This window comes from Eulemur rufifrons, chromosome 17 (assembly GCF_041146395.1).
Source record: "Eulemur rufifrons isolate Redbay chromosome 17, OSU_ERuf_1, whole genome shotgun sequence".
Taxonomy (NCBI): domain Eukaryota; kingdom Metazoa; phylum Chordata; class Mammalia; order Primates; family Lemuridae; genus Eulemur; species Eulemur rufifrons.
The window spans coordinates 1,086,259-1,110,671 of NC_090999.1; the positions used below are offsets into that span (position 1 = coordinate 1,086,259).

General features: G+C 60.1%; 1 protein-coding gene across 1 annotated transcript in view; it reads right to left on the reverse strand.

The window, feature by feature from the left end:
• LPCAT1 (lysophosphatidylcholine acyltransferase 1) overlaps nucleotides 1–24,413 on the reverse strand; it is a 41,384-nt gene that overhangs the window by 6,270 nt on the left and 10,701 nt on the right. The window contains exons 2-11 of the mRNA XM_069492419.1: nucleotides 20,701–20,843; nucleotides 16,317–16,531; nucleotides 9,690–9,802; nucleotides 8,423–8,483; nucleotides 7,768–7,826; nucleotides 5,902–5,936; nucleotides 5,026–5,080; nucleotides 4,012–4,094; nucleotides 2,175–2,300; nucleotides 1,259–1,412 (exon numbers count right to left, since the gene is read on the reverse strand). Coding sequence (XP_069348520.1) covers nucleotides 1,259–1,412; nucleotides 2,175–2,300; nucleotides 4,012–4,094; nucleotides 5,026–5,080; nucleotides 5,902–5,936; nucleotides 7,768–7,826; nucleotides 8,423–8,483; nucleotides 9,690–9,802; nucleotides 16,317–16,531; nucleotides 20,701–20,843 — 1,044 coding nt within the window. The remainder of the gene's footprint in view (nucleotides 1–1,258; nucleotides 1,413–2,174; nucleotides 2,301–4,011; nucleotides 4,095–5,025; nucleotides 5,081–5,901; nucleotides 5,937–7,767; nucleotides 7,827–8,422; nucleotides 8,484–9,689; nucleotides 9,803–16,316; nucleotides 16,532–20,700; nucleotides 20,844–24,413) is intronic.

Consider the following 24,413-nt stretch of genomic DNA (forward strand, 5'->3'; position numbering starts at 1 on the left):
CCCAGTGACCTACAGTCTGCAACCCACGGGGGCGCCTGCTGTGCCTGAGCCACGTCCTCGCTTCCTGTGGTCTACGCAAGTCCACGCTACGGCCACTCCTTGTTGGTCCCAAGAACACACTGTGTCGTTACACAGGACACACTGTGATGTCATACAGGACATGCCATTGTGGTCCCACGGGACATGCTGTGTAGTCACATAGGACATGTCATATAATGACACACTGTGATGTCATACAGGACATGCCGTGTCATCACACAGGACATGTCATGGAACACAGGACACACAGTGATGTCATACAGGACGTGCCGTGTCATCACACAGGACATGTCATGGAACACAGGACACACAGTGATGTCATACAGGACGTGCCGTGTCATCACACAGGACATGTCATGGAACACAGGACACACAGTGATGTCATACAGGACGTGCCGTGTCATCACACAGGACATGTCATGGAACACAGGACACACAGTGATGTCATACAGGACATGCCATGTCATCACACAGGACATGTCATGGAACACAGGACACACAGTGATGTCATACAGGACGTGCTGTGTCATCACACAGGACATGTCATGGAACACAGGGCACGCCGTGATGTCACACAGGACGTGCCGGGGCTCAAGGAGCCCTGCACGCACAGCCCTGACGTGTGACAGGCCCCACAGCACGTGTATCGATACCGCAGCACAAACATCCAGGAGAGACCAGGCGTGGTGGGTTCCTGGTGGGCGTGGCAGCCTCCCCACCCGGGCTGCCCACACCTTCCGGACCCCCCAGGGCCACACACATTTTTGGCACCACGATACTGTGATGTGACCGTTGACAGCTCATGTGGCGATCACGTGTGACTCAAGGGCGTGGTGTGGAGGGTGGCGGTAGGGGAGAAGTCCTTACACACCGACAGGCCGGTGGGGCACCGCTCAGCAGATGGCCGAGGGGGGACACAGCATTTAGAAGTTTTGGCTGTGCTGGCCTGCGGTGGCTTAGGGAGGGGTCGCGTGGGGGTCGCAGCACAGACACGGCCTTTTTGAGTCATCAGGCTTTAGTAATCTGACTAAAACCCCCAAAGTACGGCACGTTTATCAGTAAAGGACACAGCACAGCTGGAAACACCCACGGTGACCCACAGGGTGGGCAGAGGGTGGAACCCCCTAGCTGCCGGAACTGTCTAACGCATGTTCATGCTACAGTGAGGACAAGTGACATGCTGCAAGCCAGAGGTCTGCCACGCCAGTGACGGCCCCACCTCGTCAAACAGCGAGAACATGTCTTCCAGCACGTCGGACACGGGGACCTCCAGGTACGCCGCGAACTCGGAAACCCCAATCTTCTCTCCTCCCTTCATCTTTGCACTTTCTGAATATTTGTCCAGATCCTTTTCAAGTTTTTCTGGTTTTAGCCTAGGGAGAAACAATTACAGAATGCCAGCAAGAGATTGACTGTATGTTTTAAGACTCGTCAAAATATTAAAATCATTTGTATAAATAGTAGCAAGTCAGTTTTCTAACAACTCGAGGGGCACAGGGCACGTTGTCTAAGCGTCCACCGAGATGTCCCGCCCCTGGGACCGAGGGCCCTCGGGCAGGTCGGTCGGGAGGCAGGGCGGCCTCCTGGGGTGGGTCCCTTGCACAGAGCTGCTGCCAAGCATGAGCTTTAGAGACACTTCTGTGTGAACTGAAGTTGATATTGGAAACCAAAACCCAGAAGAAGCGTTATTAAGAAGAAATAACGGTGATATGGCATCTCTTTGGTTCTCCTGGAGAGAGTTGGAACCCATTCTATTAAGTGAAGTATCCCAAGAATGGAAAAATAAGCACCACATGTACTCACCAGCAAACTGGTTTCCCTGATCATCACCTAAGTGCACATTTGGGAATAACCTCAATTGGGTGTCGGACAGAGGTGGGGGCTGGGGGGAGGGGATGGGTGCATACCTACGTGATGAGTGCGATGCGCACTGCCTGGGGAATGGACACGCTTGAAGCTCAGACTAGGGGGGATGGGGGGCCATGGGCAATATATATAACCTGAACTTTTGTACCCCCATGATAAGCTGACATTAAAAAAAAAAATTGTTTCCTTAACTGCCTGCCCTTGACCTCCGGCGGCCTCAGCCAGGCTTTAGCGCCGGTTTTAACCCTCGCTCGAGGAACAGGACTCACCCCAGGCCCCGCACGAGCCGGGCAAACTCTAAGAGGCAAGTGTCGGCGGGGAGACGGAGCTGTCCTTCTGCCAGGGCCAGTTGGCAGTCCTCAAACGTGTAGTCCGTCACGGAGACGCCCAAGGCCCTGCGAGAGAAGGCAGGGCACCCCATCAGCCCGGCCCCGGAGACGGCCCGTCCCACTGTCCCCTGGGAGCAGCTGTGCAAAGGGCTCTGGACCTGGCTGCGTGTCCCCAGCACAGCCACAGGGCCACCTGCTAGCCACCTGCCCACACCCACAGGAAAGTTCTAGAGATGGAAGACGTCAGCAAGGGCGTCAAAATATAACAGGCACACACTTCACAGGGCACCACGTGGGACTCTCCCGAATCAGCCTTGAGAACGGAAATCCCTGCAGTGGCCACTGACTGCACGTGGCACATCCTGCTCTGGGGCCGGCCGGGATCTCTGCTGTGGCGTCGACCGTCCACAGAATGTGCACAGTTTCAAAGGCGTGTCCTCCCTCAGTGGAATCCAGACAGAAGTAGCTTTATCTGCCTGGTAAACGACGCTTTCACTGAGGTTTCAGTGTTTTTATTTTGTAGTCCACATAAAACATTATTTTTAAGTTATAGATTAAAAAAGAAATTAATGGGAATATAGGTGGGGCCAAGAAGAAAGTGAGAGTCATGAACAGAACAGGTTTCCCCAGAGTAGAAATCACCTACTGGCTGTTAGAGAATCGGGCCAACTTCCCCGGGGGCTCCAGCCAGGAGGCGAAATAAACCCTCCCCGCACGAGAAACCCACAGGAGGACCTTCAAAAACTAGCGTGATGCACAAGATACATGCAGATCCGTCTGACTAACAGCAAATCAAATGCTCCTCCAGCCCAGTTTTCAGGGGTTCGCTGTCCCCCTGTAAAGCACCACTCTCCCCCTTCCCCCCGCCGGCACAGTAGGGCAATTTCCAGCAATTCCAGCAGAAACAGTCACAGGCAGCGGAAGAAACTCCATTGAAGTCTCCTTCCTATTTAAGTGACGCTGGGGGAAGGCTGGGTGGGAGGCAGCTGCTGAAAGACCCCACCCCTCGGCCTCCCCGGGGCTGCGCAGGTGCACCCCCCGCCGAGCTGGGCGCACCAGCACCAGGCTGGCTCCGGCTGCCCCTCAGAGGAAGAGACGGGCCAGAGGCCGCCCCCGCCCTCCCTGGGGTGGGGGCCCGCAGGGAGGAGGAACGGCAGCACCGAGGCTTCGAGGTTCCGGGCAGGAGACGCATGAGGGAACCTGGGGGGCCTTCAGCCACCCGCTGGGTTTCGTCACACGTGTTCCTTCCTCCCGCATCCTAGGAAGCAGCCGGTGCCCCGGCAGAAGCCTCGGGCACAGGGGCCGGGCCTGGATGTACAAACACGGCTCCCCGTTCAGCGTCTGCTCGGCTAAAGGCTCAGAGCTGCCTGTGGCGGAGGCGTGTTCCGGGGATGGTGGCTGCGTGTCCCCATCTCTACCCTCGGGGCACGTGCTCTGGGAGGGAGAGAGGGAGTCTGCAGGGAAGGATGAGCCCGGCTGACTTTGTGGTGTCGGCTGAGTGTGAACGAAGGGACTCAGCAGTGAGAGAGGAGTCGCCAGCAAGCCCTGAGGGTGTGGCCCTGTCAGCACCCCTGGGACCTCCAGGCCGTCCCCAGCCCTGCCCAGCCCTGCTGCGTCAGCAGCTCTGGGGTGCGGCCGGAACCCAGGCGGAAGAGCCTTCCAGGAGACCCCTGCAGCTCAGGTCTGAGCGCCCCTGGCGGGGGCCGGACACTAGTTTGTGTGTTTGTGTTGAGCGCGGGGCAGAGCCGCAGTGCCGGGGAGGACGGCGGTCACTCACTCTGCCATGACGCGCCGCACGTTCCGGGCGTACAGCGCAGGGCTCCTCTTCTCCTCCTCGGAAGGGCTGTAGACCGGGAGGAACTGTGCACAGAGAAGCTGCGTTACTCCCGCGAACGCAAGACCCGACCTCGACGGCGCCACCAAAACCGACAACCGCCAGTCTGACAAAATTAGGATCTGTCTGTGACGACAGAATAAGTCACACAAAACACCCTAATTCATGGGGACCGCCACCTCCAGACTCAGGCCAGGGACCTTGGGCTCGGCCCTTTGTCACCGGAGCGGCTTGTCTCCCACGGATGGGGGCAGCCGGGCGGAACGCCAGGCTCGTTCCTACGCTTAGTATCACTGCAGTATTGACGGGAAGGCAGCAAATGGTTTTATTAAATATTTAAGTTGCATATGACTCATCTTTAATTTTCAGATGTAGGAACAGCATATTAATTCCCCCTTTTAAGAAAAGAAACTGTTCCGTATCCACTCAGATAAAATCCACTGAGGCTGCACCTATGCAACCCTTTCATTTAGCCGAGAGGATGGGCACCGGGACCCCGGAGACCCGCAGGCTGGACCCGGGCACTCAACGGAGGACGTGGTCTGACACGTGTAGCAGCACGAATTCCGCAGTACTAGCATCAGGCAAAACTAAACGCTAGAAAGTTATTCATTGCATACGTTCCAATCTAATATACCCTTAAGCTACAATAACCATAATAAAAGATTAAGTTTAGTTTCCTTGATGTAAAATCTCATCCAAATGGTTCAAAATACAAGAGACACAAAGTAACTGATGCAAAGTGACAGGGAAGTCCCACCAAGGAGCCCTGAGAAAGGGAAAGCTATCCAAAGCAGCAGATGCCTGTGACACTGTGTAACATTGTATCTAGACAGGTTCTAGCACAACATTGTATCTGTATAAATCGCAGTAAAACACTATACATTACATCTACGCAAACACTATACATTGTATACTATACAATATAACATTGTACAACACTGTAGCTATACACACCTCAATTTCCACTTGATTGTGAAACTGACACAGCGTAAGCCACAGGATTTCCAACCTTCAAAACAACACATTGAATAGATTTACAAGACTGGTTAAAAGGTAGGATTCCTAATTGCTCATAGTTTAATTACTTCAATTCTCTCTAGACCCACAGCCTCCAGGGGGCACTGCAGGGCAGTTGGCCCCTTCACAGCAGGGCGCTGAGCCTTCCACAGACCCGGAGTGAAACAGCTGCTTTTCTAAAATAGCCATCTTCGCTTTTCCTATGAAATACCTGCTTATATCTTTGGCTCGTCTGGCAAACCACCATCTCCCCATCTGCCCTGCGGCTCAGGAGACCTGTCCACCTCACCCTCGCCCCCTGCCCTACAGACGTCAGCCCAGACACCCCCCGGAGGCCCGGCATGCCTGGGACCTCCTGCTTTTCCCTGCTCGCTTGGGTCCGTGGGGTTGTGAGTCGCTGCATAACTGTCTTTGGAGTCCGTCCCAGGGGACAGGGACACTGAACACAGAAGGCACTGTCCTCCCGGCCCAGCACCACCCACCCACGCCCTGCACCGCACAGAGGGACCCCCTGGAACACCCCAAATTTCTGCCTTCTTTGCCAGGGGCCACCAGGTGGCTGACAGACCGGAGATGGGAATGGAAGACTCGGTTACCTTCCGCTGGTGCTGAAGACATGAACCGAGGTCCCCGTAAGGGACGCTCTAGGGAGTGAGAATGGGGTCACGCGCCCACACTTAGTTTTCACAACGGGCCGAACCTAACAGCTGCCAAACCACAGCTTCCACGTGGGCAGCAGCAGCTACAGCACAGGGCAGCCCCCCAGCCTGCACAGGAGGAGGGGACAGAGAGGACATGTGGCCTCCGACTTACGCTCCAGGTCCCTGCCACGTCCACGTGATGGTGTCCTGGGGAGGAAAGAGCAGAACGCGTCAGGACGGGGCCAGGCGCCCGGCGTCCGGGTGCCCCTGCCTCCCCTGCCACCTCCAACCCCGTAGTGCGCTGGGGCAGGGGAGGGGGAGGGCACTCAGCCCGCAGTGCCAGAGCCCCCAGGACCCAGACCCCTCCCCCATGTCGCCAATTCCCCCTCCGACCCCACCCCTTTTCCTGCCGTCCCTTCTGGGTCCTCCTCGGCCAAGAGCCTGCCCAGGGCCACCCAGGGGCGTCTGGAGCCCCAGCGCCAGCCCCAGCCCCAGCCCCAGCCCCGGCCGGCTGCCCGCTGACTGGGCCCAGAGGACAGGTGCCTGCTTTTGCTCAATACCGTCACTGTCACCTCACACAGGAGGACACCCGGCTTCTCTGCAGCTGAGCTGAGTGCTTGTGAGAGAGGCCAGTCACAGCCACATTGCTTCAGACAAGTTGAAACAAGCTTAAAAATCTAGATTTTTACACAAGTTGCAGATTCTCTTACTCTTGATTCTTCCACTGCCAGGAGCTGCATCTGGGGTGTGGTTTCTGCCGCGGAGGCAGGGGGCGCTGGGGTCGCCCCCTGGAGCTTCCGTTAAACACGGCTAAGGATCCTGCCCGTGTCCCTGGCTGTGGCCCCGACTGCCGTTTCATTAGCTGACAGCTCAGAGACCCTCTCCTGGGCCGGTGCACACGCCCACCCCTCCTGGCAGGGTACGACCCACTGGCCCTGGGCCTGGGGTGTAGACCCCGGCACTGAGCAGGCCAGGCCCTGCGGCAGATGGGCTGGAAACCCCTCGTACCCACACAGGCCAGCTGTACGTGCGCTGCACTTGTACCGCACTGCGGTCACCAGCGAGCGCCTCTGTAAATTCCCTTTGCTCCATAAAGACGAAGGGCTGCACACAGATGTCCGCTGTGTGGACAAAGCCGCCTCACTGTGCCCCGCCAAGTGGCTGGTGACTCCACCAAGAAGCGCCACAGCGTGCCTGGTGCCCAGGGCACTGGGGAACTTGCGTCCCCGTGAACTGTCTGCCGCAAGAGCCCGTCCGGGGTGAGGACGTCCGCTCGGCAGGGTGACGGCAGACGGCGAGACGCAGCCGCACCGAGTGAGTGCCCCTTGGGACCTGGGGCCAGGCCTCCAGCCCTGGGGGCGGGCGCTGACTGTACCTGCTGCCACCTGAGTGTCCCGGCACCCGAGAAGGGACCGCCACGGCTGCCTTCCGGGTGTGGAACGGAGCCTGGGGCGGGAGGCTGGGGCCGGCCAGGACCCCCACCCCCGGGAACTCTGAGCCCCAAACTCCCCTACTTTTCTTTTGTTCTTTAAAACAAACCCTGTGCACTGATGGAGGCAGATAAAGGCTCATTAACTGTGGAGTCAATTCCTCTCCCTCCTGCTGCCTCCATCCCTCCGGAACTTAAATGTTCCTAATTTAAAAATTTCCCAGAGGCTGAGCTGGGCTTGGCGAGCTGCTCGGGACTCGGGCGGAGGGTCTCTCCCCAGAACGTCAGGGTTGGTCTCACAAGAGGAGAGGCCGCTGCTCACGCCCTGCGAAAGCGGGATGTGGTTTTCGTGTGTGACTATTGAGGACTGTTTTAAAATGATGGGGTTCATCAGAAACACGCTGTAGGACAGGCCACATTTGGGGGTGCCATGCCCGGGGCTGAGGCTGGCACGACAGCTCAGCCGTCGCCGTAGCCTGCTGTGCCCTGCCTGCCACCGCGGTATAGACGAAAGGTGCAGAGACGTGGGGACACGGCGTGCTGAGACACCTCGAAATCCTCCTCCCAGCTAACTCGCCTCAACACTGACCCCCGGAAAACACAACTCACCAGTTTATTTGGATATCGTAAGACCACAGGCTGGACGGGGACCCCGGGGATGAACGCACCTACCGAGAGAAGGAACAGCTGTTTTGTTTTCGCGGCAGCAGGTGACGAGGGAGGCAGGCCCTCCGCCTGCGCTTCTCACATTGAGGATGTGCAGAATTGTAGGCGAATTCACCACGGAAAGTGACAACAGTGGCTTTGCCCCACCCCTAGGCCCCGCAACGCTTCCACAGTCGGGGGTTCGGGCCCCAACTTAGACCGGGCAACGCTGTGGGAGAGACCCACGTTTATGGGCACTGGGGTCCCCCCAGGGAGAAGGAGCACCGTCCACCTGGGGCTCTGAGGACGGCTCAGAGCTCTGCCCCTGGGGCTCCCGGGCCTGCGAGGGCGGCTGCAGACAGGCGCAGGGCAGTCGGAACCCGCAGGCCCCAGGCGCCGCAAGCCAGTGCGAAGGGCACAGGGGCCCCTTCCAGACCCAGGATCCCCACGCAAAGCAAAACCTCTGCCTCATTGCACGCTTGCAATGTAACTTCTGCACCGTCCTGTAACACTGTAACCCTGGCCCCCGATAATGACACTCATTTTGTGACTTTTCTCAGCAATATTTCTAAGAACCCCGGCATGCGGGAGAAAAGCAGACATTTGGCGGACCACCTACCAGGCTTGAAGGTGATGAGGCAGGTCCGGTTCGTGCAAGTTCCTTCTGGGAAAATCATTATCTGGAAACGCGGAGAAAAGGTGAGCGTTAAACCACGTGTCATTACGATCCGTGCTCCACAGGTGCCAGTCTTCACAGCACACGCCCTCCACTGCTGGCACGACTTAGAAACTTCGATGACATTCAGTTGAGAAGCTGAAAATGCACCACGACGCACTGGTTTCCACTCTGCGGGTTTTACTGAAACCGGAAGCAACACAAACACGGCCTGTGTCTGCTCAGACCGCGGCTCCTGGCAAACAGGTCATCGTGGTGCCCGCCCCATGGGCGCTGTGAGAGTCAGGTTCAACTAAACGTGAGCATTCTCAGCGCAAAGCCAGCATCCCGCAGACAGCAGCACCCGCGTTAGGAAGAAAGCAGAGAACAGAGGCCCTGGGCAGGAGCACAGCCGCAGCCGGAAGAGGAGGGGCCCCAGGAGGAGCCGGAATCACAGCTGCTGTGGTCCAGACTGACTGGGCTCTAACGTCCCCACAGACGCCGCTCTCAGTTCTGGGCCTGCAGGGAAGACAGTCCCCGGAGGAGCCGGCATGGGTCCAGCCTGTGCACGGGACAGCCAGCAGGTAGAGTGGGTGCAGGGGACCATTGCTTGTGGGATGGCAGGGGGCATCCTGGGAGTCATGACCCCCAGCGAGCTGTCCCTGGTCACAGGTGGCCATGGCCAGCCCCTGCCATGTTTCCTGAGTGACCAGAACCCAGAGAGGCCTGAGAAAATGTTCAGCTTCCAATGTCGGCTCGATTAAAAAGAAGAAAAATAGAATGTGAACCCAATGCAGGCACCTAAGCTGACGTCCCAAGGCCGTGCCTACAGTGCACTCGGGCTCCCGGGGTGGCCCCTGCACGGGGGCCAGGGAAGGCCACTCGGGACGTTAGAGCGAGAGCGCACAGGCTGACACGCAGCTCAGGAATCAGACCGTATCCGGAGGGCGGCCTGGCCAGGCTCCAGCCCAGTGAGAACTTACTTTCAAAAATGAGAATTCAGGAAGCTGACATACACTGGAGAATCATTTTCCTTATTTTCACTTTAAAGCCCAGACACCAAAACCAAAAACACCTGATACTGAGCACGTTCTTGGATTCGTACATTCACCAAAACAAATCAGGAAACAAGACCTTGCACCCAGAAAAAGAAAGTTCTGGCCCTTCTTTAGTGCCCCCCCATTCTCAGAGTCCACACCTCGGAACAGACCTCCCAGTGCCCGAGCGTTACCTGGGGCCACTTCCCGCAGGACTGTGCGCGTCGCTTGATCTCTTCCACTGTTTTCCTGCGAGAATCCGGGTCCGAGCGGGACACGAACACCGGCCGAATGTACCTTATCAGAGCTGGGGAGAGGGGAGAGGGGTCGCGCTGGCATTCGTGGCTTCTGCCACGGCAGGATGGGGGCGTGGGGAAGCCGCCCACGTGCCCGGCAGGTGGGAGCCCCCCGGGATCCCCTGTGGGCTATGTTGCCAGTGGGTTCTGGGTCAATGCCTGACACTTCAGAAATCAGGGAAGCCACCCAGCCTTCAACAAACTTACAGGACAGCAGGGAGCCCTGTGACCCGCAGGGCCAGAAGCAACTAAACACGGGACTGTGGAGCAGGAGCAGGAGCAGGAGCAGGAATACAGAATGACAGCCTGACCCACCGAGGTGGCCACCGCGCTAACAGAGCGGGGGTCCGAGACCCCTCCCGACCCCGTGTGGGTGGAGCTGCATCCCCTAAAAGAGAAGCTGAAGTCCTTGCTCCTGGCGCCTGTGACTGAGACCCCACTTGGAAACGGGGTGCTGTAGACGGTCAGGTCACGATGAGGTCATCTGGGATTAGGGCAGGGCCCTTCCCACGACCCGTGTCCTTGTCAGAGAGGAGGGGAGACAGGTGGGGAGATGGCCACACAGGGAAGGCGGTGGATGGGAGTGACGTGGCCACAGCCAAGGGCCAGCGGTGCTGAGAGCAGGCAGAGGCGGCCAGCACCGCGGCTCTGGGCTTCTTGGCTTCTGAAAGTGAGAACAAATCCCCGTTGTTTAAGGCACCTGGTGCTACTTCCATGACAGCCCCGGAAACTCCCACGGCCTCAACTCCCGCCTGGGCCACACGGCCCCCGCGTCAGGGCGGGGCGGGCGCCAGGACCCCGCACTGCTGTGAGGACGGCGCCCAACCAGCCGCACTGACTGCAGCGGCCACAGCGCCCATCCTTTTGCCAGAGGAGTGAAAGTGGAAAGACGCGTCTCAGCAGAAAGGGCTGAGCGGACCTCGGAGCTTCGCTGCGGAGAAGTGATGGTGAGCTGGACGCCGTCCCGCCGGGCGCTGCACCACCCGCTCTGCGCGGGTCAGCCTGCGCCGAGCCCAGGCAGCTTCGGTCTCTCCTCCTAGGGTGTTCACTGCTTGTCAAGAACAGCGTTCGTGCTTCCGATTCTTTCCTGGAGGCCTCCCAAAGGGCAAGAGAAGATTGCAGAGAAAAGAAGAAGAAAATTCCTGTCTTGCAATTCCCCGTTGGGGCCACGGGACCCTTTTGTTAAATGGAAGACAAACATGGAGCTTAGTGATCTCCTTTTTCCTGTGTCTTGAGCCATTCTGCTATTTCTCCACGCCCGGAGCTATTCACCCTCACGGGTCGGTCGTTCTCGACTCTGCTAGAGACGGCAAAGGGGCGGCAGGAACGACGGAGTGGGCTGGGAGGACGGGCACCGGGGGTGGAGTGAGGGACCAGACTGCGGGTCCCCCTGTTGTGCCCAGAGCCTCGCGCCGTCTTCCCGGGGACTCAGGGTCAGGAGACGTCGCTCTGTGGTCTCGCCAGCTGTCCTGCTTGGCCAACAGAGCTGACGTGCCAGACGACGGTGAAGACAGGACAGTGAGGTGCAGGGCGACCCCACCCTCGTGCACGTGGCCGGCGGCGGCAGCGGGAGCCCGAGGACGGCGGTGAAACCTCGGGCTGCAGGTCCCCACAGGGGTCTCCACAGACGGCTCTCACGCCTGAGAACTGTAACGGACACGTGCGTCTCAGGACAGAAAGGAGACGCGGTTCCTCGCGGGGAGTCCAGGCCGGGAGGGGCCTGGCCACGCGGCTGCCGCAGGACCGGCTCGCGTTCTGTGGGGGCACAGGGGGGCACGTTCCTGCCTCTGGCATCGGGGCCCAAACTTTACTCGAGGAGGCTCACACGTGGGCGGGCGCGTCCACGACGCCAGCCACAGAAGAATGAAAATTCACTGGGTCGGTCACCCCGGCTCGTGTTGATGAGTCTGAAAACGAAAACATTCTGAGCATTTTCAACATCCATCTCTTCAACAAGGTGCTGAGCCCTCAGAGGTCCAAAGCGGACCCAGCGCTTGCGGCAAACTGGAACCCACGGGGGACGCTGAGCCGGGTGGGGACGTGTCCTGGTCAGCGAGTGGCGGGGGAGCCATTGGCCACATTCCTGGGACGGCCCTGTCAGGTGCGCTTGGCCCCAAAACCAGGAGAGTAAGGAAGACAATTTGGGAACATTTGAATTCTAGTTAAAATTTCCAGTAAGCCTGCTTGTCACGATCCTGTCACTCTCAGGTCCGTGAATCCTCTGTGAGACCACAGAGAGGTCCTGACACGCGGACACAGCAGTGGCCGGTGAGTCGCGGGGGCCTCGGGCCCAGCTCTGACGGAGGAGCCCCGGCAGATTCAGCCCACAGCAGCTCTGACACCCTGGACTCGCGCACAGCGGGGTGGCCGCCTGCTCTACTGCACAACCCAGGTGCTTGTGGGTGATGGTGGGTGCCACCCTCCCGGCCCAGAACTTGCCAGAAATGCCGTGTCCATGGCCTGAAGCCTTAACGCTGCAAGGGACAGGACAGCGGCAGCTGTGAGTCCCAAAACTGCCCCCACCCGGCTGCCAGGGACCCTGGCCCTCCTGTTCCAGGGTTTGCGATGACTTCTCAGTGTTACTACAGGGAACTGCAAATTTGCCAACCTGACTTTCTGAAACCTCTTTCAGACTTTCCAGGCTCGTCGTATGTAATTCTTTACTTGGAAAACTGAGCTCTCAATACCAGCCCAAGATGTCCGTGGCCGGCATCCCCGAGTCTCCCAAACCTCCCTCCAGGAAGCTGGGTCAGCGAGGGCCGCCCTGCTTGCTGGGCGCCTGGTCTGCGGCAGACACGCGTCCTTGCTGTTTTATTTTGTGACCAATGTCCTCGGATTAGCTGGGTTATTGCTACACGGAGGATCTGTGATGTCACTCGCAGGGCTGTGTGTGGTCCCAACTGTTTGCCCCTGCGCTGGCCTGGCCACCACGGCCCGGCTGCCTGACGCAGAGCTGAACTGCAACGCGCTGAACGCAGCCGCGGGAGACTCAGTCCGTGCTCAGGACACACCGCACCCGGTTCCCCGGCGTCCGCGTCTCCACGTCACAGCCGAGGAAGCCCAGCGCCCAGCTTCCTGCAGACGAACGGGCTCAACCTCCGTCCACCCAGCCCCCAGACGCCTCGGCCATGACACTCCCCACGCCCGCTGCGTGAGGAGGACACGGCACTTCCATGGAGAAGACCTGGGGTTTGAACCTTCCAGGCAGAAGCTACGTTTGCGGGTCTGGGCTGAGCTGCGGAAGCATCTGGGAGTTACCAGCGTGGGCTCTGCATGCGGGGGAAGGGGTGGGGACTCTGCCACCACCTGTGTGGGTTTCGACCCCTGGCTGGGCCACCACCGGAGCGGCAACCGAGGCCCAGCTCCTCGGCCTCCCTGTGAAAAGGGAGGAGCACCTGCCTCCCAGCGAAGCAGCAGGTCAGGCTAACAGGCAGGGAGGTGCTCAGAGTCGTGGTTGCCGGGCACTGGAGTGTCTCCTACGCGCCACTACGGATGTTCCCTTGCGGCATGGTGACGTGTCCACAGCAGCGTGTCTGCAGCCACTCTCCGGGAGACAGTCAGCAACTCAGCCAGTGTGATAAGCCCACGGGAGCGTGAGCGCTGGGCTGGACAGGGGGACATTCCAGGCCGGCCTCCTGCCCTGCCCCCACACTGCCAAACTCCCTCCACGGCCCGGGGAGGTGGGACCTGGTGTGGCCCCTGCCAGGCTCGCCCCGGCTCTGAGCACAGCAGGGGCACCGGGGTGCGCAGGCCACCACTGCTCCCCGGCCCAGGCCCAGACGGAGAGGGCTAGGTCACCGAGCACAACTGAAATTTCCGGGAGCTACAAAGCCTGCCCCTGGGAGCTCACGTCCAGCCAGACCACTCAGCAAGTGTCTCCACAAGAGCCACGCTAATGACGTGCGCATGCTAACACACGTCACAAAGACACCAAGCACAGAGCTGAAGGAGAAGAGAGACAAATCACCCTCTTTTCCCCAGACCTGTCTCTCTTCCCCAGCATGTTCATGCCAGAAGTGTTCGTTCATCCGTACGCCAGCCGGGGTCTGCGGAACATGGGTTTTCCAACCCCAGGTGTGACGGGGGACCCATCTCCTCCCTCCAGCGTCCCCGCACCAGTCTCCACCATGTCTGCTCTGTGGCACGGAGGAGCCGGGGGGAACAGTGGGCCGCTGGAGCCTGGGCCCCTCACAGCTGAGTCAGCCCGCTGGGCCCTCGGACTTCCCTCCTGACGGTCAGCGTCCCTCCCCAAGGCCCCCTGCAGTCTCGGATGGCCCCTCCGGCCCACCTGGCCTCACAAGCAACGTCTCTGAGTGGATGAGGAAGCATCCAGGTGCCCCCAACAGTGGAGGCACCAACATGGAACCCGGGTGGGGTGGCAGCTGGGGGACGCGGCGGGACTGGGGACTGGAGCTGGAGCCGCCCTGGCCGCCGGCAGTGCTTGGAGGGCAGAGGGCAGCCGGCACGTCCCAGACAGGGCCCAGGGCCGCCACCCGCTGTGCCTGGAGCCCATCGCACCCCACCGAGGGCTCCTGTGGGCTCCCCCTTCCACGGTCCATCTGGGGGAGGGGAGCGTGGCCAGTGCTTGCGTCCCTGCAAGGGCACTGGCCAGCCCGGGCACCGCCGGCTCCTGCGGGTGTGGTCTCCAGCGGCCATGCCAGGGGCTTCCTCGCCCCACCTGCAGCCTTCCTGCCCCAGCTGTGGCTGGGACCCTCGGGGTCAGCACCGCAGACTGATGTGTCTCCCACCCAATTCATAGGTTTCAATCCCCAAGGTGATGGCGTTATGGGGTGGGGCCTCTGGGAGGCAACGAGGTCCCGGGGTTGGAGCCTTGTGATGGGGTCCGTGCCCTTAGGAAAGGGACCGCAGAGCCCCCACCCTCCCCACGCGTGGACACACGTGGCGCAGCCGTCTGTGCAGCGGGAAGCGTGTTCTCCCCAGACACGGAATCCGCGCCTGGGTCCTCCAGCCGCCAGAGCTGTGGAAAATAAACTCCTGTGGTCTAGAAGCCACCCAGACCGCGCTATTCCGTCACAGCAGCCCAAGGGGACCGTGACGATTGGGACGTGGAGGTCTATGCTGACAAAACACGGTCACAAAATGCCTGCATGATCTAGATGCTCAGCGGTTAGGGAGGGCGGCAGGGATGGAAAGGGAACGGGAAGGACATTCCCAGGAGACGTGTCGGCCTTTCGCCCACCCCGAGAGACCTCGATGCAGAATCCCAGGGTCACCGTTTCATCCTGCGGTGAGGAAAACTGCTCCACAATGTTCCAGAAACGTCCAACCCACAGTCAACCAAATAAACACTAGTCAGCATCTATTTTGCAAACGGCCCACCATATGCTAGACCCCCCTATTAGGAAGAAACAATAAAATCTACGCAATATTCTCCAGGTAACCGCACGGATGCCAACGCCGTCAGGTGCCGTGTGCAAACTCGGAGCAGGTGCGGCCGAGGGCTCAGCGCGCCCGCAGCCCCCGAGGCTGGAAGAGCCAGGAAGGGTCCCGGCCCGGAGCCTGTGAGGGAGCTCGGCCCACACCCGGAAGTGCTTCCGTCTCCAGAAGGGGACAGAGGATGCATTTCTGCTCCGTTAGGCGCCCAGCATCGGCGACTCGTTACGGCAGCCCCGGGACACTCAAGCCCCTGGCTCACGGCACCCTCACGGGGGGTGGGGACAGCCTCACCGAGCTGCCCCTTCTAGAACTACCATCTGATAAAGGTGTTACGTCCTTGCTAAACAGACCCGAGCAAGCACGTCGCATGGAGTGACCCTGGGGGCACGTGGCTGCCAGTAAAAGTGAAAACCACACAATTAATATCACAGGAAAAATCACAACAAAGAAAATGGGATGCAAGGCCGGGTGCCCACCTCGTGTGGGCGTGACCCACATGGGCAGGCTGTGTTCCCACGGCAACCATTCCCACGGTAACCATGGCAAGGCTCACTCCCTGGGGGTGGGTCACTCCCTTGGGGGGCAGAGGTCACTCCCTAGGGGGGTCTCACTCCCTGGGAATCTCACTCCTTGTGGGGGCTCATTCCCTGGGGGGCTCACGCCCTGGGGGGGTCACTCTGTGGGGTGTCACGCCCTGGGGGGCTCATGCCCTGGGGGGGTCACTCTGTGGGGCTCATTCCCTGGGGGCTCACTCACTCCCTGGGGGGGGATCACTCTGTGGGGCGTCACTCCCTGGGGGGCTCACTCACTCCCTGGGGGAGGTCACTCTGTGGGGCGTCACTCCCTGGGGGGCTCACGCCCTGGGGGGGCTCACTCTGAGGGACGTCACTCCCTGGGGGGCTCATGCCCTGGGGGGGGTCACTCTGTGGGGCGTCACTCCCTGGGGGGGCTCACGCCCTGGGGGGGCTCACTCTGAGGGGTGTCACTCCCTGGGGGGCTCACTCACGCCCTGGGGAGGGTCACTCTGTGGGGCGTCACTCCCTGGGGGGCTCACTCACTCCAGCGGTGGGGGAGGGGACGTGGGGGGTCACCCCTTCCCAGTGGAGGTGGGGACGGGGACTCACTCACTTCCCCAGATCGGGATGTCTCTGCTCTCAGCCTTCATCACGATGGAGGACATCGTCATGGTGACAGGGATGGCGTCGAAGTAGGAGGAGTGTGGCGCCAGCGTGAGGATGGCCGCCTCGGTGGGCAGTGCCTGCCGCCCCTTCACGGTCACGCGGTGGAAGCCGCCGACAAACCACATGGTGCGCATGATGGCCTTGAGCAGGAAGTCCACGACCCTGCAAGGGAGGGCGCTGCTGTCAGACGGCTGGACGGGGGTGACAGGGCGCAGCCGTGGCCCTGGGGCGCGCACGGCAGTCATGTGGCACCTGAAGCTACAGCCTTTGACGCGGGCTGCCGGGCGCAGGCCGGGCCATGAGACACCTGCAGGAGCCGCTGGGACGTGGGCTGAGAGGAGAGAACGACTCTGGGCTTTCCCTCCCGCAACCTCACGCTCAGCGCGGCGCCTGTTCCACGCGTTCACTGCAGGAGGTGAAGGGCCCCGCGCGCCGGTCTCGGCCGCGTCACCAGCAGCACCGGGCAGCACACGGCTCCCGGCCACGAGCGGAACAGCCACAGCCCAACTGACCCACCGCCAGGCCCTGACGTTAGTGGTTCCCTCATCGGCATCCTTGAATGAAAAAACGTTAAAACACTGAAAACACCCAAAACACACATTGAAATATGGGGAGAAGCCCAGCGGTGAGGATGCAAGTGGAGACCTGCATGGAGACCTCCCTGGTCTGTTTCCCCCAGGACGCCCGGCTCCCCGGGAGACCCCGCTCCATGCTACGTTCCCCATACAGATCCTACGTTCCCCAAGGATCCCGGGGAGTGTGAGCAGAACCAGCCACGCGGCACCGGGGACAGAGGGCTGACTCCGAGGGGACAGCGTGGGACCAGAGGAGGGTTAAGGAGACCCGCCACTCAGCAGTGTTGTCACACTGAGGGGCCCTGAGGAGGGTCAGGGAACAAGACACTCTGGGAAATCCAACGTCTCACTGCAGAGCTGGTCACCCGCTAGCGGAGCCGGACAGCGGGAAGAAATCTACTAGAACACGCAGGAAAAAGAGGGGCACACCCACAGGGCGCCCCAAGAAAATAGTTTCCTGTGTTGAAGAAAGACACGGCTCCTCGGCACCACGGGAAGCTGTGAGCAGAACAAATTTTCAAAAAACCTTATACTCAGAAGTTTCCTTTGAGAATTCTTTAAGTCACCTCATTCTTCCAGAAAAGAGAACATTTCCAAAGCCTCCCCGAGTGGAAACCCAGGCTGTGCCAGCACCGCCGCTGCAGGTGTCCGGCGGTGGCAAAGGAATTACGTCCTCGAAGCCCCGAGGACGCAGGATGTTGAACTGCGGTTTGAGACCCGTCACCAGCTGTCCGTCGCAAGGAGCGCAGAGATGTTTTCAGACGCGAAATGAGTCCGAGTTCCCCTCGCACGTCCTCCTTCTAGAAGGAGAACGCCACACTCCAGAAAATCTTAAACAGCAGAAAGGGGGAAGCGAGGAGGACGGCGCAGCAGACGGTGCACCAGGAGGAGGAAGCAGCCGCATCCGGCACTGCTGGCCAAACAGCCCGAGCCTGACTCCGAACCTGAACCCTGAACCTGAATCTGAACCTGAACCCTGAACCCTGAACCCTGGGGCGAGGCCGCCAGCCCCTCAGTAGGCCCCTGTGTGCTGGAGCCAGGCGGAGGAGGAGCCCGACTCCTGAGAGTTAAGAGAGACCACCGAGCTACGTGTTTCAAATGGTTCTGCCGTGAAGGGTGCCAGCAGGTGGAGGCAGCCAGTCCTGGGGGAGAGACGGCTATGGCGTGTGACCAGACTGGGGTGGGGCACCGGCCAGAGAGGAGGGTCCTGGGGCAGCTGCCAGATCCCGGGGCAGCCCCAGGCTGAAAGCAGAGAAAATGGTGTGAAGTTCCCACCTCAGCCGACCTTCACGGGGTACCTGGAGTCGTCCCGGGGACGGACTCCACAGGGCTGGAAACGGTGTCCCCACACACAGCGCTCGGGAAAGCCGGACCTTCCTGAGCCGTCCCTCCTGGGACCCCACCACCTGCGCCCCCTGCCCTGCTCGGCACTCGGCCTGGGCAGGGGCTCAGCCCGCACCGGGGGTCCTCCAGAAAGGTGCTGCGGGTTTACACTCCGCATTTCGAAAGTATCTTAGAATAAGTGCCTTTTGTGAAACTGTGTCATTCTTTCATCGAAAGCCTGAGATTTTATTTTAGGAAGGTCTGAGTGACACCCACTCACATGCAGCAAAAGTCCCCTTTAATCTGGCGTCGACCTGCTCAAAGCGCAGGGCTCGCACGGCGTGGAACAACTCGGGTCCCTGACTGCGCGGTGATCACTCGGCAAACGTTGCTCTCAGCCCCTTATTTCAAAGCCTGCTGTTTCCTACTCCCGAGCCCCTAACTAAGGCGCTGCGATCACTGTGTTTCCAACTGAGGATCCAGGGTTGGGCGTTTGTCGTTTCTTCTCTTTCCCTTTGAGCACCCGATCCCGGGCACGAAGCGAGTTTTCAATAAACGCTGCTCAACGGTGACACCAGGGCTGCGGGGTGGAAATTCACTGCCCTGTGGCGTGTGCGGCTCAGGTACACACAAGTATGCTCACACTCTTGCACACACACATGTACACTCACACGCACATACACTCTCACATACAAACACACGCACATACACATACACACAGGTACTCTCGGACACTCTCACACATACGTGTATGCACACATACTGTCATACATACATGTGCATACACACACAACATGCACATTGACACATGCACATACACTCTCATATACATAGACACGTATACACATACATACACACATACACACAGGTACTCTCACTTTCACACATATACATGTATATACACATCCTCTCACACCCACACACACACACACACACATAATACACATACACACATGCAACTGCACTCTCATTCACATACATGTACACATTAACACCTGTACATGTGCACACATGTACACACTCATATGCACACCCACACACACGTACACTCCCCACACACGTGCACTCGCATACGCATAAACACTTTCTCCTATAAATGCACACGTACACTCACACAGGCATGCACACACACGTACTCTCAGATACTCTCATACACATGTACGCAATACACTCTCACACATACACATACTCTCATACACCATACCATATCTCACAGACATACGTGCACACACACTCTCATTCACATAATTAGTCACACATGCACACATGTACACACTCTCATGCATGTAATACATACATGTATGCACACACAGAATGATACACAGCTAGTCTCTGCAGACCCTGAGGCTCGAAATCCTGACGTTTCACTGCCATAGGACACGTCACATGGGACACGTCACATGGGACACGTCATGCACGTGTAACAGCATCTCTGAGGAGGGCTGTCGGAATGGAAGTCGGCGTGGCCACCTGTCACCTGGGGAGCCGAGGACCTGACTCCTACGCAAGGAGAGCCACGGGGGCCGAGCACGGGGAAAGATCAAACGGCCCCGACGCGTCCACCCTGCAAAGCGGGGCCTGAACCTGCCGGGACTCCCGCATCCCGGGGGAGAGCGCAGCGGAACACAGGAGGGGCTGGGAAAGCTTCACGAGCCGTCGCTGCTAAGAACCCCAATGTTTACTCAGGTCTCCAGCGTGCAGCCCCCGAGGGCAGGGCTGGGATCGCTGCCCAGAGCGTCTGCCCCGCGGGGCCAGAACAGGGCTCTGATGTCAGACCGCTGGGCCTTCACTGCGGCAGCCTGTTCACTTGGCCCCCGTTTCATAAATCAGGTCGGCAGGTGGTACTGCAGCAGCCCCCAGCGGACGTTCCCACCGGGGCGCTGCCCTCCCGCCCCCAGCACCTGCGAGGTCCGGGCACCTGTGTGGGGGTCGCACAGGCGGGCCCCCCGAGCAGAGGCCGGCCCCACCGTGCTGCCCGGTGTGTGCAGTGCAAGGGCCGCCCACGCACAGCCCGGGGCCGGGAGACCACCGCCGGCACCGCCAGAGTTGAGGGCTTGGGGAGGGCCGGGGGGCTGCACAGGCCACCGTGCGGGGGGCAGGGGGGGGGTGGCCCAGGAAGCTCGGACTTCAGTCTACAACAAGGAATCAAGGAATGTTCTGGAGCAGAGGGCCACGGGTGGGGCTCTCTATGCTCGGGAACACAGGGGCCACGGGGCCCTGCAGAGCCCCAGGGCAGGACTGGGGCGGCACCGCGAGGCGGCCAGTTTCAGACAGGAGGTGGCCGGGGACAGCGGTGCCCTGCGGGATGCTGGGCTCGGACGGGAAAGTGGACAGACGCCAGGCGGACAGACAGGGCCACCGGTGGGGGTGAATCCACAGCTGTCGGCTGCTGGACCCCCCACCCACCCAGGCCCCGGCGTGCGAGCAACTCACCTGCGCCACAAGGCCGGGGGCTGCTCCGGCTCCTTCTCGGCAGATCCCAGCGACGCGGCGAGCGCGAAGGGCCAGGCCAGCAGCATCATGAGGGCTGCCAGGAACAGCCGCACGGGGAAGAGCGTCAGCGTCATCACGGCCACCTGGGAGGACAGAGGGACATCAGCCGGGGCACGTGGCCGGGATGCTGCTTGGCTGCACGCCGGGCGCCCCTGTCCACACCTCTTGGGGGGTCAGTGGCGGGGTGGCGGGAGGAGCCGCAGCCACGCAGCCGACCAGCGTCCTGCACCACCGGAGCCACCGAGGGGTGGCTGGGAACAGCACCCAGCGTCTCCTGCAAGTTCAAGGGTGCCCCGCCCCGGGACACAGAGCCGGGGTCCCCATAGCCTCATGCAGCACGAGTTCCCCGAAACCCTTCATGCAGACACGAGGGAGCTTACGTGGCCTGAAGCAGCCGCCCGTGATGCCGGGTGCTGGCTGGTGTGGGGCGTGCAAGGCTGGACCTCGGACCACAGAGAAGACAGGGAAAGAAGGCAGGACTGACCGGCCCAGGGAAGACCCTGGCAGGAGAATGGGCTCGGAGGACCTCGTGCCCAGGATGAGAGGGGGGCCGGGACGAAGGGGAGCATGAGCCAGGCCTCTGCCAGGGCCGCGGGATCAGACGCAGCCCACGGTCCTGGGCGAGGGGTCTGTGGAAGGTGCGTGGGGGCTCCGAGAGGGGGCAGATGCTCGGGTGAGGGGGGCAGCCAGGGCATGTGGGGGCCAGGACGGACCCCTGGGGAGGAGACCACAGAATTGGGAGGGTCCCAGGGGAGGGACGCAGCAGCCAAACACAAGTGCTGTGGCACAGGTTTTGTGCACGGAAGTCAGGAAAGACAGAAGAGACGCAGACGGTGGCTGGCGCGGACCAAGCCACACCGTCCCTAATTTCTGTGGCCTGCAGCAAGCGTGGTCCCACTCCAGGCCCTCGGTTCTCTGAGGGGTCTTTCGGGTTCCAGCCCAGTAGAAACACAACGGGGGCCACACGAGTAACTGTAACTTTCCAGTAGCCACATTGAAAGAAATACACAGGTGACAATATTTAATTTAATATGTAATTTATTTTGCCAATATCTGCAATACCATTTGGCATGTATTCACTATAAAATCAGTGAGATATTTCACTTTTTCCTGACGTCTGGGCCTCGCAGTGTGTGCCTCACACATACAGCACACGCCAGCCACACTCTGCATGTCTGAAGTGCTCAGCAGCCACGTCTGGCCCCGGCTGCCTGCAGGACGGTGCGGCTCTGCACTGCTCGGGTTCTGGGTGGGGTCTCTTGACGTGTCCCCCTTCTCGCTCTGTCGCTCTTATCCCACGACCTCCCGACCCCGCGTGGGGGCTGGACCCCAGCAATGGTAACGGGCGTGTGTCCCCACTGGCCAATGTCTGCCACCGGATGTCAGTAAACCTTCTTCCTGGCGGGGACGCACCTTCCCAGGCCTCGCTCTGGAGTTCTGTTTTGCTTTGAACCATGAAGGGTGCCGGATTTTATCAAACGCTGTCCCGCATCTATTGGGATAATGATGTGCTTGTTCTCACTTAATCCACGAACGGGCCGAGCTGCCTCCACAGTTTTTCTGACGCTGGACGCCGGCTGTCAGGGCGGTGAGGCCACCTGTTGCCAACTTTCCCTTCGTAAGGAATGGCCAGCGTGCCGGCTGACGTGCTGGGACGGCTCATGCGTCTCAGGCAACACTCACCATAACTTCCCATCGGCTTCCTCCCGTGGCCGCCACGTCGCACCCACCTGCGAGCGCCGCTGCCCACAGTGGCTTCCTGCTGCGTCTCGGTGCTTCTGACACGACTGTGCATCTAGATTTTGTGCTTCTTCCTGGGTTAATTTCAGTGTTTTTCTCAAGCAGGAAACGTGTTCTGGAAACAGCCGCAGAGTCTTCCCTCCTCCCACCTTTCCCTCGGGTCTGTGTTCAAAATAACGGAGTGACGTCGCCGCTTCCTTCTCCCAGAATTTGCACCAGGGCTGACCTGCGGCTCACCTGACATCACCCGTGACTGCGACACGTCAGCCTGTGTCACCAGTTTTCTGTCTCACCGATCTGTTCACACGCCAGCCAGCGTTTGTTCATTCTAACGTGACCTTTTAATCAAACCAATTTTGGCTCCCACAAGTTTTCTTTCTTCTTTTTTGAATTTGTTCTAATGTTCTTTTAAACGTTTTTCCTTTGCAACTTCCTGAGGTAGCAGCTTCAGAAAGACCGTATTTCCCGACATTCACAGTGAGAACACGCAGCTCCTCTCATCACGCTTCAGTCTAACCGCACACACGTGAAAGGGGCCTTTCCTCTACTTTAAAACTTGTTTTAAACATGGTGTCCCTTCCCCTCCCTCATTACCGTTCCACCACGAGTTGCAGAAAACAGCCCGAGGACGACACGCCGTCCCTCTGCCCTCAGCCTCGCGGCCACCCCGCCGTCCAGGGCCCTGCCTAGAAGCCGCTGTTCCAGGCGGTCAGGGCGCTGGCTTTGCTGTGAGTGTCGACGGCGCTATCTCTTCCCAGCCGGCAGAAGAGTTAAGTGACCGCGTGGGTTTACTGCTCATGCCCATAAATCGTTCTTAGCGCCTGGCACCCGCACTGGCACACGCCGGACAGGGGCCCAAGGGCAGTGGCAGAAGCCGCAGGCTCATCGCCCCGTGAAAGCCGGTGCTCGCGGACATGTTTCCACACCACACGCCAGCTCTGCAGCCACGGATGTTTCCACCAGCGTCCGCCGCGTTCTGCCAAGAGCACCTGACTGCCAGGCCGGCCACACCACGCGTGCCAGAGCCGCCCACCGGGAAAGAGGCTCTGAGCGGCCCGGGGGCTTCCCCGCCCCGGTTCCCAGACAACAGGGGAGGCGCCGGCGAGACCTGCATGGTGAAGTCTGCCTGGCACCCAGGAGCCGGGCACGGGCACGCCTGTCCACGCTGTTTGGTTAATTAGCACACAGGGTTCGCTCGGCCATCGCGTGGGAGACACAATACGTGACCACATCTGATCCTCAGCTAACGCATCCGTGTGCTGCTCTCCAGCACATCTCAGAGAACACGCTCCCGGGCTCTGAGTTTTGCAGAAGAGAAAGGGACTTGGGAGCCACAGTGACAAACCCTGACCCACAGCAAACGGGGCTGGTGCGTCAGAGGGCAGGGACATGGAACAGTCAGGGACAGAGTCTCCGACCTAGTGTGACCCGTCCCGGCCCCACCTGGACCCCGCGGAGAAGGCGGCTCTCGTTTGCGGCACTGTGCAGACTGCCTGGCGAGGGAAACGTCGGAAGTCCCCGGGGTCAGGACGGACCCGGCTCTGGAGAAAGCCCAGGGGTCTGCACAGCTGTCCTGCCTGCCTCTCGGCCCAACCACTGGTGGGGCTTGTGCTCCTTCTGCAAGGCTTGGCCCGGCGAGGAGCTGGAAACCCTCCCCAGGAGGGGCAGGGCTCGGCCTGCTGCAGCTCCTTCCAGAAGCTTCTGTGCCCTCCTGGACCTTCTGTCACCTGCATCCAGGCTCAGGGCTGACCACTAGGCTCCCTCTCTGACTGCCCCACGCCCCGGCGCAAACTGGCTGAGCAGGAGAAGCTGGTGCACAGAGCCACCGCAGGTGGGAGACACCGGGTGGCCGTGACGGCCAAGCTCCCGGCTCTGTGGGGACAGCCGCAAGGGAGGTGCTGTGGCACGGATGT